General features: G+C 38.8%; 1 protein-coding gene across 5 annotated transcripts in view; it reads left to right on the top strand.

Annotated features, from left to right (window-relative positions):
- The window catches only part of CTNND2 (catenin delta 2), a 650,408-nt gene that overhangs the window by 339,426 nt on the left and 294,096 nt on the right, over positions 1 to 16,886 (top strand). For all 5 annotated transcript variants that reach the window (XM_061369698.1, XM_061369700.1, XM_061369699.1 and 2 more), the window contains exons 4-5: positions 7,087 to 7,121; positions 7,617 to 7,733. In XM_061369698.1, coding sequence (XP_061225682.1) covers positions 7,087 to 7,121; positions 7,617 to 7,733 — 152 coding nt within the window. The remainder of the gene's footprint in view (positions 1 to 7,086; positions 7,122 to 7,616; positions 7,734 to 16,886) is intronic.

Genomic DNA, 16,886 nt, shown 5'->3' with positions numbered 1-16,886 from the left:
CAACTGAGTTTCTCCATTGCTCAGTGTTTCTGGTGGTATAAGGTGTTAATTTATACAGTTGTGTTTATACTCCTTTATGTAACAATCACCAAGATGACAGCAGCACAGATTAAGATAATAACAATTATAGAACTGGAGAGACCATCCTGGGATGTAGTAGAGTTCTTTGAAGCTGAAACTAAGATCAGGTCTTTCTAATTTATCCAACAGCCTTCTAAGAGCAGCGTGGTTTTGCCACCTCCTCTCTAATTGGATGGGGGTGGCTGCTTCCATGATGTTTTAGTACTTATTTTAAATTTCCATCAAAAATTTCGATCACCAGTTTGAGCTTGTTTGTTCTTGTCCCACCTGTATGCCTTCCCTGGTTATTTCTTCTTCTCTGGTCATTTAGTCTTGTTATATTATAAAAGCCAGTTTTGCTCCCTTGTAAGACTTCAGTTATCTTATCTAAACTTACCAAACAGCTCTAACTTTATCTTTTATTGGCTTTTATTTTCTCTCTCAACAAGTTCTGAACAACAGAATACTGAAGGATTCTCCTGCATGCCTTGCTACAGCATTGTGTCCAGGACATAACTTTGAAGTTAGCCCAGCTTTAGTAGGGACTAGACCAATAGATACCCAGAGGTCATTCCAGCCTAAAGTATTCTATGTTTATTCTTCCTTCAGTTTTGGAAGTGAGCTCCTTTCTCAAATGAAGATAGTTTTGACGCAAACTGAAGAACTGACATTATTACTTTAGCAGAAATCCAGCCATCATCCTTGTAAACCCTCATTGTTTTCTTAATTAATTTAGGAAAACTTCAAAATTAAGTAATTTGATTTGATTTTAGCTTCTCTAAATAAGACTAAAAGTATGGCAGTACTGGTTCAGAGTTAAGGTCTAGCTAACCCAGTATCCTGTCTGGGATACGTAAAGGCCAGAAACGGGCACCAGGGGAAGTGTGAGAATAGTCCTGTCACAATACTTTTTTTCCCAGTACTGTCACTGCTTCCAAATTTAAAGTTAAATAAAATATAACAAGTATTTTATTTGCATTATGTGTTATCCTGCAAATTCTTTTCCTTGGAACAACAGAGCTTCACAGGTTTCCACTGGGAAAGGATTCTGCCTTCACTGTTACACAAGTAACTATCTGCTTCTGCTGAACTGAAACTGAAGGAAACATACTGCAGGCTAAGTAGCGCATGTTTTGTTTCTAGGTGGCTAAGTTCAATCAAAAGTTCGGTAAAATGTTTGTGGAGAATTGGTGTATGTGAAATGAATTCAGTAAAAATTAGTATAATTGATACTCATTTTGGCCATTTCAGGAGTGATGGTCAAAAACTACAGGGAGACAGACTATATTATTGTATGCTCTCTCCATTAAATAGCAGTCTTTGCTGCCCGCTTTGCAAGCACCTAAGCAGCATGCTGTGTGGAATGCAAAACTGCTTCTGGCTTTCTCTGCTGCTCTGTACTTAAATACCACCCTTAGCAGTGTAGCACACTGAACTTTAAACCACATTTAAATAAGAAGAAATAGAGCAATTATTATTCAGTATAGAATCAGTATAGAAACAAATGGATATAAATAGAACTGGAGCAGTTAAAAAATTGCTTTTAAAGGAAGCTTATGTCTGCTAACTCCTGCAAGTATTAAGTGCAGAAGAAAGTATTTATTTTGAGACCTTTTTGAAAACTTGGCTGTGAATATTTCCGTGCATCACTGGAAAGATGTACAAAAAATTCATAGCACAGCCATAAAGTGCTGCTATTGATTTTGTAAAACTTACGGGATAACAATAACTTGTGTGAGAAAAATAATAGATACTTCTTTTTCCCTGTAGGGACTTGTAGCAAGGCCTTTCTAATACAGGTAGGAATTAACTACCTGAATGGTTTTCTGACATCTACAGCTAAGGGCAACTTTGTAATAATTTAAAAAGTCAGTCTGAAATTCATAGGGTACAAAAGAGCAGCCACTGGTAAAATATATATGGATTTGTGGCGGTATTGTTTATTTGATTTGCTGATTTGTTTGATTACATTATCCAAGATCATTATAGGGGATTGCATTAGGTTTGTTGGAACATCAAAAGGACTTGTTGATATAGTAGCCAAGTTGATACCACAGCTGACTAATAGAGTGTGATTAAATATTTCAGAGACGATATTGCGTCACATCTACAGGCATTTAGTTTTAAATTGGGCAACAAAAATAAAACCTTGTGCTTGGGGGTGGTCTTCTGTATATTTATTGAGCAGTTGCTATGTTTTCATGGGATGATTTAATGTTAAATTTGTTCTTAGGATTTTGGTTTGGCTTTTTTTTTCCCAGATAGTTGATACTAAAAACTGATTACTGTTTTGCAGATAACCTGAAGTGCACCACTGATTTAAAATCTGCTTCTCCTTTGCTGTAGCTGCAGTATTAGTTTCTCAAACTCTTAGCTTTTTGTGGAATACTTCTGAATCTTTTTTAGTCCACCTTCTACAACCAGAATAACAATTTAGAAATCAGTGAGACAGCTTCTGCCTGTAATTATATACGGTGATGTTTGTGTGGCTTCATTGCAGAAATAATTGAAAAGATCGTGTGCTGATACAACTCCTAATAAAAATCCTTTCATAGTTGTTTTATAGTAATATTAGATACAATTTCATTAATTGTTTTAGAAAACAGTAAGAAGAAATATTTTTGTGTAGCAGATAGCTATAGCACTTTCTCAAAAAATGACAACTGTAAACTGAATGACTTCGCACAAAGAAGAGACACACAAACATTTGGTGGATAATTAACGACTATATCCCTTCCTATCAAGAGCTCAGTTTCTTTGCTATGGTGCTCTTCCAAGGAATGGTAAGACATAGGACTCGAATAGCCAAATCATATGGGCCAGCGTGCATTTGCACTGATGTACATTGGTGCACAGGCTAAGAAAAATGAATTTCAATAGGCTGCATAGTAAATACGGTATGAGAAGTGTGTACAGTGTGGTGAGCCTCCTTCTTGCACAAGATGCTTCAGAAGCTATCAAAAGGCATTAATCAGAAGGGAGTCAGGCCTCACATTAGGGCATGCAATGTCTAAACCCAAGCAATTCTACAAGTACCGCTGTGACCAGGTAGTGTGCAAAATGTGTGCATTTAGCTGCAAGTTAGATGTAAGTTGCCTTTGCCCCACTGTTGTCCCTGCTGCCTGAGCGTTGGGCACACTCCTGACTTCTTGGAGATCACCTGAGTCCAAGGTGCCCTTGCTGCTCCCCAGCACATGCTTTGAAAGTGAATCATTGGGTGTTCACACCCTCAGTAAATTTTCAGTTGCCCCCAAGTTGGCTGGGAGCGTTGACCTGCTGAAGGACATGAAGGCTCTGCAGAGGGATCTGGACGGGCTGGATTGATGGGCCATAGCCAGTGGTATGAGGTTCAACTAGGCGAAGTACCGGGTGCTGCACTTAGGTCAGAACAACCCAAGCAAAGATTGGCTGGAAAGCTGCTCAGCAGAAAAGGACCTGGGAATGCTGACTGACAGCTGCTGAACATGAGCCAGCTTGTGCCCAGGCAGCCAAGAAGGCCAACAGCATCCTGGCCTGTATCAGAAATAGCACAGCCAGCAGGGCCAGGGCAGGGATCATCCCCCTGTACTCAGCACTGGTGAGGCTGCACCTTGCATCCTGTGTTCAGTTCTGGACTACTCACTACAAGAGAGACACTGAGGTGCTGAAGTGGGTCCAGAGAAGGGCAATGAAGATGGCGGAAGGGTCTGGAGAACAAGTGTGATGTGAAGCAGCTGAGGGAACTGGGGGTGTTTAGTCTGGAGAAGGGTCAGGGGGGACCTTACCACTCTCTCCGACTACCTGAAAGGAGGTGTTGTGAGAGGGGGTTGTTCTCCTTTTCCAAGTAACAAGTGACAGAACAAGAGGTAATGGCCTCAAGCTGCACCAGGGGAGGTTTAGATTGGGTATTAGGAAGGATTTCTTCATTGTAAGGATGATCAGGAATTGGAACAGGCTGCCCAGGGAAGTGGTGGAATCACTGTTTCTGGCAGTGTTCAAAAACCATGTAGATGGAGCCCTCAGTGATATGGTTTAGTGGCGGTCTTGGGGTAAAGGCTGGATCTTGAAGGTCGTTTTCAATCTAGTCGATCCTGTGATTCTAGTTTTTGGTTTTTTGTCTTTTCATGTATTTGATGTGGGTATACAGTCAGTTGTACTGCTCTCTCTTTTGAAGCTGGAAACACCTAAAAGAAAAGCACAAAAAGTACTTTTTATTCACTCAAGCAGATTTGGCACAGTTGTGTGACAGCCTAAAGGCTCATTGCACAGACATGTCAGGTTGCTTCAATCAGGAATCATTTTCAGGACAAAATGGGGAAAAGCTCATTTGAAAAAAAGGGAGGGGGGGAGAAAAAAAAAGGCTAAGATTAAAAAGAAAAAAGATTAAAAAGGAAAAAGATTAAAAAGAAAAAAGAAGAAAAAAACAGGTTATCTAAGTTTAAACTGACAAATCCTAATAAGATTTTTCTAAGGAAACCCTTTACTTGTTTGCCTGCAAAACTAGGGCATGAGTTTGTAACCAAGAAATGGCATTGTCATGTGCAACTATATTGGACTATTCAAAACTTAAAAAGCATTAATTTAACTCCGGAAATGGCACACTCTTCATACCAGAATGTATTCATATCCTTGTAGGGACAAATACACTTTAATATAGAATCATATAATCATTTAGGTTGGAAAAGACCCTAAAGATCATGAAGTTGAAATGTTAACCCAGCATTACCAAGTCCACCAGTAGACCATATCCCTAAGCATTGCTTCTACACATATTTTAGATACCTCCAGGGATGGTGACTCCACCACTTCCCTTGGCAGCCTGTTCCATATTCCATATGTTGAATAAGAAGATTGCATTAGGAAAAAAAAAAAGATTGTGAATCTGTTACCCTGACTACAAAAAATACAGTATTTATTACAGTAGTTGTGAGGAGAAGCCAGACTAAAACTGGAAAAGCCAAAATATGATCAAAATGTATTGCAAACCTTCTTTAGACCTTCCTATTTAAGATTTCTTAAGGTGAATACATTAAAATGTTTCTATGCAAGCCAGACTAGTTGTATCAGGTATCATTAGTAAGCCACTAGTTAATAATAAACTTCTACATTTTATACAAACCTGCTGCTTAAAAAGGGCTAAGCTGGAATTCCTGAAAATGATAATTTACCCTGTGCACAGAATTGATTTTCTGTTCTTGCTGATGTGGATCAGGTGGCACAGTCTTTTACATCAGCATGTTCTTGCCAGCAATGTTCAGTATGTCATTCTGGCAGCAAGAATGCCACCTGAGATATTACTTTTTTCTGTCTTTTGATGTGGTATCTATCACATAGAATTCTGGATACTGGAAGAAGGACCGTGTAGTGTAAAGTAATACATTGCTTATTATGAATGATGCAAATTCCAGAAAGAAGATTGCTCTCAAGTCCCACTGTGTCAACAGAAGCTGCAGTTGTTCAGCGATTCTGAAAATCAGGCAAAAGGAATTTCAAATTAGAGAAAGTAACTTTCCAAAAAGAGCCACTGTCCCTAGTCACCGCTCAGTAGGGCTCCATTTGAAAAGGTAATTTATATTACAGTAGTATCTTCCAGTTTAGCACTTTGCCATTATTATTTGCCAGATGACACTGGCTATGTTTATCTTCCATATTATTAACTTCAGTGGACTCGAATGCAAGGGTTTTGATTGTCTCATTCAAAGGCTAGCCTCTTCATCTCTGAAATCTCACCACAGTGAGTCAATATAAAGCACAGATGGTAGATATTTGGAAACTGATGATCATGTATAGACTTGAATTTGTCAGATTAACACTTCAGATGCCAGTTAGAAATTGAAAGTTGTCCTTTTAGAAGTATTTCCATGTAAATTAGGCAAGTACACTTTTTTTTTACACTTTCAAACCTGATAAATGATTAACCCAAGTTCTTTTTCTATAAAGAGAGAATAATGTGAAGAGATAATTACATTTGTTATTCTTGTTTAGAGCATAGATACTAGGAGCTATACTCACATATTCATAAGAGATCCAGCGTGTCTTGGGAAAAGGGAAAATAATTCAAGATTTAAAATCCTTTTGCTCATTAAAAAGAACATTTATTCTCAACATCAGAGAGAAATAAATTTCGTTTCAAAAGTTAAAGTAATTTCTGTCTTTATTTTTTAAACCACTGCATGCAACAGATCATTTTGTTCTCCTGTACAAATATCTTGTAAAAATGTACAGAAAAATGTTTTAATTATGACTATAATAAATCAGTTTACTGTTATCAAAAGAGTGGTTATTACTGAGTAACTTAAATTCTTTTTGTATTCTTGGCATGAGAAAGACCTGTATTGAAGCATAAACAGATCATGCCTTGGAGGAAAGTGTACTCATTGCCTAATTGAATAGATCATTCATTTTATCATTTATTTGAATATAGAGTTTATTTTATAGAAAAAAACACCCTACCTAACCCATCCTTTTGAGTGCATGTTCATTATTTTAAAATTAAGACCTTCCATTGCTTAAGTGCTTGTACTTAGAAGCACAAACACATCTAAATTTACTCTCTTGTGTAGGCCAATTGAATTAACTTAGCTGCACATTTGGATAGTATAAAAATGCACATAATGATCAGCAGAACCAAGAGCCATACTTGTAATTTCTTTTAGAAAGCACATGTAATGTTCACTTGAGAAAGCAGTTTATAACTTCCTCTATGAAAATGGAAAATGCGACAAATAGGAGGATCAAAAAAAGTTTCAAAATGTTTTTGCTTTGGAATAGTATAATTTGTATATCAAGACTAAGGGCAGTTACTATATGTATATTTGGAATTACCTAATTAAGAAGTGAAGATGCTTCCCTCCTGCTGAATGAATGCTGTGCAAGTCATTCACTTAAAAATATGTAAAACAATCCTTGATATGTTTTCTTATTTATCCTTAAGTCAGTTCATTTATCCTTAAATCAGTTCCTTCAGAATAGATTTACAGCTGAATTTTGATGGCACATTACTGAATCATTTCATAAGAAAATAACACTTTTTTCTCTCTTTTTCAGTTCAACGGAAGAGCAGTTTCACTGGCAAACACAAGGTAGTGAACTTATATACATATATGTGCTGCATATATCCTCTCCCAGAATAATCGTATTTCCTGAAGAAGATAGAGGGGAAAACAACATTTATTTATGCAGTTTGTTGTTGTTTTTTTGTTTTTTTTTTTATTGCAAGTGTGTGAAAACCCTACTTAAGAGCTGGTGGAATTTGGCAAAAATTTTTAGGGTTGACAAAAAAAACACTGAGTTCTCTTTGAGAACACTCTCAAAATGTGGAGCTTTGTGAGGGGCATTGCTAACCATGTCTCTCTCACTTTTTTTTAAGATCTGACATGAACTTTCTCATTTTGCTTTTATTAATCCAAGGCTGGCTTTCAAAGGATGGCATACTTTTCAATACGGCCAGCCTCCTCTTAATATATGATCTTGGTGTGTTAGCCCTTTCTTCATCAGCTGTGAAGGCTTAGTCACATGTAGCTGGTTTTACCTTTTGCCTTGTTATATACATTCTTATGTTGCTCATTTTATTACAGATGGTCAGAAGGATATAGAAGATGAGCTCACCACAGGTCTGGAGCTGGTGGACTCCTGTATTAGATCACTGCAGGAATCAGGGATACTTGATCCACAGGACTATTCAGCCAGTGAAAGTAAGTTACTAGAAATGGGGTTTTTCCACATTTTCCAGACATACTTGTAACATTTAATGCTTTAAAACTGAATGCATGTCTTATAGTGTTTTTCTTTATTATTTCTGATACAGACTAAAGACAATGTAGTTGTGAGCAGGCAAACTGCCTCCTTGCCTTTGCAAGTTAATTTTTGGCTTCATTTATAGTGAAGAGACTCTCACTGCTAATTTGTGGGGAAAAAAAAACCCCAAAAAACTAAACATGTGGAATATATTTTAAGGAAAATATTTTGTAATTGCAGTATTGCTGTACTAACTATAAGATCATATCACAAAACTTCACCATCTCCACTACAAAAGTAACTTGTGAATTAGTGTAGGGCTGTGAATAATTCTGATGTCTCTCTTATAAGCACTTTGGCCAGATAGCTGGTACTCCTTAAGACTAAAATTTTCAAGTGGATACACAGACAAAAATAGTTAAGTGAGCTTTTAAAGATCTTGCAGAGAATGGCAGCTGTAGCAAGCAAGCTGAAGGCTTTTTTTTCTTCTCAAAGATTGGCTCTCTGGTCATTCAGCAGTTACTCTGTTTGTGGAACTGTGGATGGAGTGGATAGATCCTCTGCTAGGACCAGCCACTGGGGGGGAAGCGTGTCAAGGCTAAACAACAGCAAAAGTGAATGAGAGGCATGTCACCCCATGTATTTGTAGAACGGATGTCTACAAACATGAGTCACACTGAGACAGTTTTCCAATAGGTTAACAGGACTGTTACCAGATGTAGCACTCAATACTGAAAAAGCAGGTTATTTCCCTATTTTCCTTCCCCCCCCACCCTCCCAGTCTTCTGTTACAATGTATACTCTCTTTCACTTCACTTGTGATACAGTTCCTGACATTACTTTGTCTTTTCAATTTTCTCTAGTATTCCTCTACATCTCATTTCATCTGGAGCACTTCTGACTTCTCTAAGCAATGAGTAGAACACACATGCTACATGAAATTAAAAAATCGCATACCCAGCAGTTCGGCTTGGCACTTAAAATTTAATTGTGTCCTTCTTACATATCCTAAAGTTCTGATGTTATGCTTGTGAAATCATTCAAGGTGTCTTCCACTAATACGTAGGTGTTCCTAGTTAGTTCACAGGTGTGCTGAGAACAAAGAGCTGTAAGTGGACTCTGGAAGCAGTCTCAAATAGACGAAGCTTGGTATAAAAGGAAGTTCAAAACTCGCTGTGAACTCACATGCCACATTTGTATTTCATGGAGACTTCCTGTCTTAACTGCTTTAACCTCCAAATAGGAAGGGAGATCTATATAAATGTCTCACTTTACAGGTATTCTAAAAATCATTATTTGTATTTGTGATGTATTTGAAGTAAACATTGTCACAGACTAATCCAGCAGGGGTTTTGTTTTGTTTTTTTTTCCTTTGTATTCGACATTTTTCAGTGAAGGCTTGAGGTCATGTGGTTAAAAATGAGGCAGCTATCAAACACTGTTTCATGTTGTGTGCACCGGCCGTAAGACAAGGAAAGCGGGCAAGAGCAATGATTCAGAAAGGGCAACTTTATCTGGGATTTCCTAATTTTTGAGCTCCTGACTTTACCATTTTAGTTAGGTTTACTTCTGGGTTTGACTGCATAGCTGTGTTTTAAGTAACAAGGCTGACTGAGGAGACCATTTCTGGCATTCCATGGCAGCTCTAGTCTAGTTAAGGAAGATTTTTTATAAATCATCATTAAGAAAGCCTGCCTGGAGATGTGACCGCAGCTTCTTTTCTGAATGATTTAATCTGTCAGTATTACTGTCTTTGTAGAGGATTAGTGTGTCTGTAGTCAGGATCTTTACAATTTGTTTTCATGCACTCTGATTTTCTCAGAATTAGTTTTAAAAAGTCGTCACATAGCAGGCAGCTGTTATAATACTGTAAATCCCAAACATCACTTCACATGTGCTGTTCTTTTAGTAGCAAATAAAAGCCATGAAAAAAAGGCTAATGGGGCAAGTCACATGCAAGGGGCTTACACAGGAGGGGTTCTGTATTGCTAATAGCAATGCTCACTAATTGTCTTTTCTGAGTGTGAATCAGCAACTAAAAAACCCAAACATATAAAGCTTTTGTTTGGTGGAATGCAAGCAGAGCGATCACTGGTTTTAAAGTAATTATTATCAAAGGTGGGCAGATCTGTCACTACTGCATGCTCTCACACAAGTTTTGTGTGGTTGCACTGGCCCTGGGACAAGGTTATACTTGTCTGAGGGAAACTCCTACACTGTTCCCATCTCTTTCTTCTGTCCCAACCGGGTATTTCCTATCACTGCACCACTGTCTCAAAATCACACAACTACTTAAGATTCATGCCTTTTGCTACCTAGTGAGTACATTTCCTTTGTTTTGTTTTCTTCTTTCCCCCCTCCCCCCTTCTGTCTCATGTAAGAACAATTGGAAAGGTAGAAAGCTTCATGGAAAGAAGGAGAGTAAACACAGATATACAACTGTCTGAGTGAATAAGGGTGATTGCTGAGGACCTTTGTCATTAAGGCTTGATAAGGTCACAGTCTGGCCTGCAGATAATTAAGAAAGGTCTGATGCCTGAGGCCTCCTGATGTCCATCCTCTTTGGCAGAGAAACTGGAGGCCTCTGAGCAATCGTTAAGGACCCACCTACCTTTTCCTGCCAGTGTTTTAAATTTGCATTTTACAGCTGTGTAGTGCAAGGTTGAGATAAATGTGGAACAATAACAATGTGGTCCTGTATTTCTTTTCCTCCTACTAGTTCCCTGTGGGTCATTAGCATGTCACATCAGAGGACTGTCATGGTACTAGATCAAAACTGTTTCCGAGATAATTAGCTGAAGCTCATGGAATCCTTACAGACTACTTTGCATCCTTACAGGATACAGCAATGGAGACAGGCAACAGTTACTCTCTCTGTCATGGCATTAGCAAAATGAGGGTTAGATGGACTGCCGAGATTACTGAGCAAATCCATTGGCACTTTCTTCCTGACTTAAACCACAGGCTCAAATGTCTCCTAATCCAGAAGTCTCTAATTTTAATTTAAGGTATCTATACTTAAATCTTTCATGCTATTTCCTTTGCTTTAGTCTTCACAAAATGAGCATAAGACTGGTCTTAAAAGGATTATGGGACAGATTTATGGAGCTTTTGGTGTTTAAGTTTCTAACTGAAATGGAATCATTCCCTATTTTTAACTTGTTTGATCAGTTCGTGTAGCAACCCTCCTTCTTTTCTCTCTAAATCTATACCAAAGACCGCAGCCACAGAGATCTTGTTGACATGGATCAGAAAGCCTCTTGGATCAACCTTCCAATTGTCTCATATATTTAAAAATCTATATTTCACACTTCAATTTTAAACTAAGAGGTTTATATTGGAATTGCAGTTTTTTCCACCTAATATTGCCAGTACTCCAGGCAATTTTTCCCCCAAAATTTTATGAATATATTTGTTTTTCTGTCTGTGAGCCTGTTGCCCTGGTGCTCAGAATTAATTACAGAATTCAGCACACTGATAAGGAAATAAGTACACTGTAGATTAAATAACACTGGTGGACGACAGGGTGACCATGAGCCGACACTGTGCCCTTGTGGCCAAGAAGGCCAATGGCATCCTGGGGTGTATTAGAATGGGGGTGGTTAGTAGGTCGAGAGAGGTCCTCCTTCCCCTCTACTCAGCCCTGGTGAGACCTCATCTGGAATATTGTGTCCAGTTCTGGGCCCCTCAGTTTAAGAAGGACAGGGACCTGCTGGAGAGAGTCCAGCGCAGGGCAACTAAGATGATTAAGGGAGTGGAGCATCTCCCTTATGAGGAAAGACTGAGGGAGCTGGGTCTCTATAGTTTGGAGAAGAGGAGACTGAGGGGTGACCTTATTAGTGTATATAAATATATAAAGGGGGAGTGTCACGAGGATGGAGCCAGGCTCTTCTCAGTGGCAAACAATGATAGGACAAGGGGAAATGGGTACAAACTGGAACACAAGAGGTTCCACTTAAACTTGAGAAGAAACTTCTTCTCAGTGAGGGTGACAGAACACTGGAACAGGCTGCCCAGGGAGGCTGTGGAGTCTCCTTCTCTGGAGACATTCAAAACCCGCCTGGACACGTTCCTGTGTAACCTTATCTAGGTGTTCCTGCTCTGGCAGGGGGATTGGACTAGATGATCTTTTGAGGTCCCTTCCAATCTCTAACATACTGTGATACTGTGATACTGTGATACTGCCTTCTTGGCCGATGCTATTTCAGAGTGCACTTCACGGAGGCTAAATGTTGACAGAAATGCAGACAGTTAGGGATGTCTCAGTCCTTCTGGGGAAGAAAATGCATGGCTCACCACTGAGTACTCAATCCCACGATATATTAACTCTTTTACTCACTTGAAACTCTTTGTCCAGAATGTAGCACGGGTAGTAGCGACATTTAGATTTTTTTCCTCTAAAGAATAACTGATGTTACAACAACAGATTATTTTATCATATGAAATTACATATAGCTGTTGTATTAGATAGATGTGGTTTTCACTTAAATAGGCTGTATAATTCTGAGGCTAAAAAGAAAAACAAAAGAAAAAATTGGCTAAGCTCTTATTATTTTAATTCAGTTTTGTTTCAGCAGTTTTTTATAATAAGAGAAATCCTTCTTACTCAGTGTGAAAGCAGATGTCCCAGTTTGAAAGAGCACTCCTTGTTCAACCTTTATGATTTTCACCCTTTATCAGCTGCTTTATTCATAGATACTGAAAATGGATTGAAACAAAAAGGCACTATTTACACAATGAATGTGTAAAAGGATGTGTATTTGTGTGTTTTCCATCTCATAGCTCTTGCTTTGTGAAATTGCCACCTGTCAGATGGCTGACATGCTCAATGAGATGAAATTTGGCATCAGTGGACCTCACAATTTGTTGATAGATGAAGTTATTTCCATTTCATTATCTGCTTTGAGAGCCAGGGCAATCCAGCTGAGTCATTCTTTGTGCACACAAAAGAGGTGTTCTCATGGGACCTTCTGGTAAACATACACACTAATAAAATCATGTGCTCTCTGAGTACGTTGCAGACCTGAAAAATACCTAGGAAGTGTGAGTACCCTTCTTTCATTTTAGAATTTGAGTCTCTGGAGCAGGAGTGGCAGAAGTGAGTAACACAGGTCACACCACCTTTCTTTCTGCTGCATTAATGCAGACCTAGTAGTTTTCTGACTCAACAGTCCTTAACTCCAGATAAATCATTCAGAGCATAGATTCTGAGGAGATTTTGGTTTATTGATAAAACTTCAATCAGTATTGTAATATATTCAGGATAAATATTTATGGTTGGGCATTTTTGATGCCTCGCCTTATTCCAGCCATCTCTTCTAACATAAGCCTTTTCAATATTTTTGTCTTCAAAACTTTGGGGTCTCAAATTTGTCTTTGCTCAGTTTTGTAATGGAGTGAATCTGAAAGGTGGGCACCTTTTGTTAAAGGGTGGTCTCACAGTTATTTGTTGTATATTCTCACAAAGATATACAAAAACTGTCTCAACTGTGGGTAAAATTCAGTCTTTCAAAGTAGTTGTTAAATACACAGATTTCTGAGCAGTGTTGATTAAGAATTTGTTTGCTTTATCCACCTCCCCTTTCTGGCCCTAGTCACTCTACATGTGAGCATGAAATAATTATCATGGCATTCAACATTGTAGTAGCCACGGGCTGGTAGCAAACACTGAGACCTACTTCCAGGGGCACTCCTCAGCAGGAGATTAATATCTTTACAAAATAGCTGACAATTAAAAGTTTCTGTAGATCACTAAGACATTAAGCTTTGATAATACGAAATAGGCTCTAGTGCTGATCTGAAAGCCAGCTCTTACATCTTAGCATCAATGCTCACAGCCAGTGCTGCCTCAGGAAATGCTCCATCAGTGCTGAGCATCCTGAGCTTGGACTTTATTATTTTCATCCTCTGTCAGAGGCAGAGTTCAAAGATATTGGGAATAGCATCAGATGAAAAGATATGGCTCAAACATTGTCATTCAAAATTCCATCACTTCTGCTCTTACTAGCATTACCAGGATGGTAAGGGACAGGTAAAGCAGGCACATCTCTCTGGCTGACATCTCACATCCTATTAAATTCATGTCAGTGTTCTTCCTTCAAGAGCCTGAGTGAAGTTCTTCTTTTCAGTCTTTACTCTTATGCAGGCAGGAGACCACTGCAGAAGAGTCAGGAGTGGAACCGCAGTACGGGCTCTCACCACCAGGATCCCTTTCAGGCTTTTCTTCCTCACCAGCCATGGTCCAGTGTGAGTTTGTGGAATAGAGTGTTAGGGATTGTGAGTCAGGTGCAGATAATCTCATTCTGGTTTGGTTCGCTGCCTGTCTTCAAGTTTCTGTGTGGTTGTTTACAAGCAGGAGGCCTCATGAAGGCTGAAGGAACCATCACTGTTCAGGGAAGTAGCCCTTGCTTTCCCTGGTTCCTCAGGTGTGGCACAGGGGTTCAATTGCCTCAATTCTTCTGTAGCCTTTCTGCAGATTAGTAGGGTGACTGGGGGGTTTATAGGCTTTTTAGGGAGGCAGCGCTACAAGCCACTGTACTTGTTCAAAACGTGATAGTCCAGTACATGCCCTTACTGTTGGACCTAAACCGCTCCAGGCTGCCTCTTGCAGTTTATTCTCCTTAGAAAGGAATCTCCAGCCAGAGGCTCTCACACCATCTTAGTATCTCTCCCAAGCCTTCTCCTTTCATGTCATTTCCAGGAGGAGGGAAATGCATAGGTGAGAGTCAAGACCAGGAAAGCAGGAACAATGAGTAACATCAAAGATGGAAAGGAGGTAGAGATCAGCATGTATTGCTTAGCCTGTGGCAAACACAAATCCTGCACAGGCAACCAAACAGGTGTTCCCTTATCCACCACATGAAGCAGTTACTGAAACTCATTAGAAAATGACAGTGACTTACAGTAGCATTTGTAGGAGCAGAACAAAGAAAGGCTTTTGGCATCTAAACCTACCACACAAAAGAACATCAGTAAATATTGTGTCTGTAGTACGGGCCAGGAAACAAATTCACCCACATCCTCAGGCAGTCTGATAAACCACTCACCCTACTTGTGCCTTAGTGGCATGCCAACCAGCGCTCGCGCGCTGAGCACAGTCAGAAGTGCCAGGAGCTGCATCGTTCTGGGATCTGCTGATGCCAGCTTGTAAGCATAAGCAGTGTGTAGATGCAGCCTTGAAAAAGAGGTAATTGGCTTGTTAGCCTGTGTAAAATGATGTATATGGAACTGAAAATTTTGGCAGGTATTTGTTTGGGGTTGATTTCTTTTGTTGTACGTGCAGTTTACATAGCTTTCAATAAAGCAGGATTTTTGTGACTTCTGTGCTAACGCAGAATAAGGAGTTGCCCCTGTTTTTTGTTTTTTTTCCATTCTGGCCTTATAAATGGAGAAATACATATTCTGAGTTCACCATGACAGCAGAGAGTAGTGCACATTTGTGGACAGAGAAAGAGAAAGCAAAAGGTTGTACTTTCTGGTTTATGGCAGGGGAGGTTTTGGCAGATGAAAAAGACTGTCATAAAATTTCAACCTTTTTGACTTACTTCTTAATTGACTCCTGAGGCAGTGCTAAACACATTCTGAACTGGCTCGCCTCAGAGACCAAATAGACATTTTCTTTCGTGGACTGAAAATATGTAAGCCTGTCAAGGGTCAGGAAGAAATGGAGTTCCCCTTTGCATGAGAAGAGGAAACCTGTTTTGTGCTAGTAGTTAAGTTCATAGAACAACATAATAGCGTAATAGATCTCCTGATTCCTTTTGTATTAGATCCATATATCTCTGAATAGTTTTATACACTTCATATAAAACTACCTTCAGAAGCTAGTAGGTGCTTTTTTAATTGCAGTTGCTATTTTTCAAGAATTTAATTTAGGTCTATCACAAGAGATCTTTCTGGTTTTTTGATTTCTGATAATGCATTCAGCTTCCATGTGAGTCACGTTTGTGTGACGTCTATAGCCATCTGATTTTACTTCCTAGAAATAAAAAGGGAACATATTAGTTTAATGCTATTGGTAGCAGTTTTTAGGCTGTGCTAGGCACAGAGGGTGGCTAGGAACACTTGACATTCACAGTTGGTGTTCAAAGATACAAAATACTTAAAAAAAATTAGGATTTATTATTGTAAAATATGTTCTTAATTTACTTTTTTTTCTGTAGAAAATCATACACTCCATTTTAAATATAATTATTCTCTGGAAAATGAGAGGTTGATAATGAAAACACAAATTTAAAAATAACATTTATGCCAAAATTCAGCGTTTCCTGAATTTTCTTCTGAGTTGGAGCTTGGTGTCTGTGTCGTACACAGTGCCTCCTCCTGCATGCACTTTCTTCTTATGGTCACATTCAGAAATGTACTTTCTCCCATCCTGAAGCCCAGTTCAGGTACTGTTCTCTTGTGGTTCCATAGTCTGGCCTTTTCAAAGGAGCAAACTACTGCTACAATGAAGTGTTCTGTGATTCTGCCACTCCAGGTATTATGTGCCACCTCAAGGTTCACAGAAGTAACACTGTCACCATCAGCAAAGCATGCCATTTGTGGAAATAAGTGATTTCTATTCTTCATATAATTCACTTTGCATCTACCTTAGGCCACTGATGAGGGATTTGATATTTTTTTTTTGGCAGGAGCTTCTCATGGAGGTGTAACAAGTGCCAACAGAAATTTTATTGCCAAAAGAGCTCCAAATCATCTTTAGATATCCCTAGATGAAAGGCCAGAGGATATCCTTTTTCCTCTTTGTATCCTCCATAGTGCAGAAATGTAATTTAGTTATGATCCTACTGCCCATTTTGTTCCTTTGTTGTTTTTCTCTATTGCTCCTACAAAGCACATCATCCTAATGGCCAATGATGAATTATCTCTTTCAGAGACTATCTGATTTCGATATCTGTAGAGTTTAGCAAGCAATTTCATAGAATAAGATTAATCTTCTTCAAAATAAGTTGTTTAATCTTGGGGTCATTTAAAAAATTGCCGTAGTAGGTTATCCTAGGCTTTAATCTAAATTTAGGACAGCTTTTTCTGTAAAAAAAAGAAAAAAAGAAAAAAAAAAGAAAACCCAGAAAAAGGGAAGGCAACTTCTGTGTTCTGAGCATAAATAT

The sequence above is a fragment of the Neopsephotus bourkii genome, unplaced genomic scaffold (genome assembly GCF_033783945.1).
Source record: "Neopsephotus bourkii isolate Nb327-2 ecotype Australia unplaced genomic scaffold, CSIRO-AGI_Nbou_v1 NB_1508, whole genome shotgun sequence".
Taxonomy (NCBI): Eukaryota; Metazoa; Chordata; class Aves; order Psittaciformes; family Psittacidae; genus Neopsephotus; species Neopsephotus bourkii.
The sequence above is the reverse complement of the archived record's forward strand: the minus strand, read 5'-3'. Positions and strand labels throughout refer to the sequence as shown.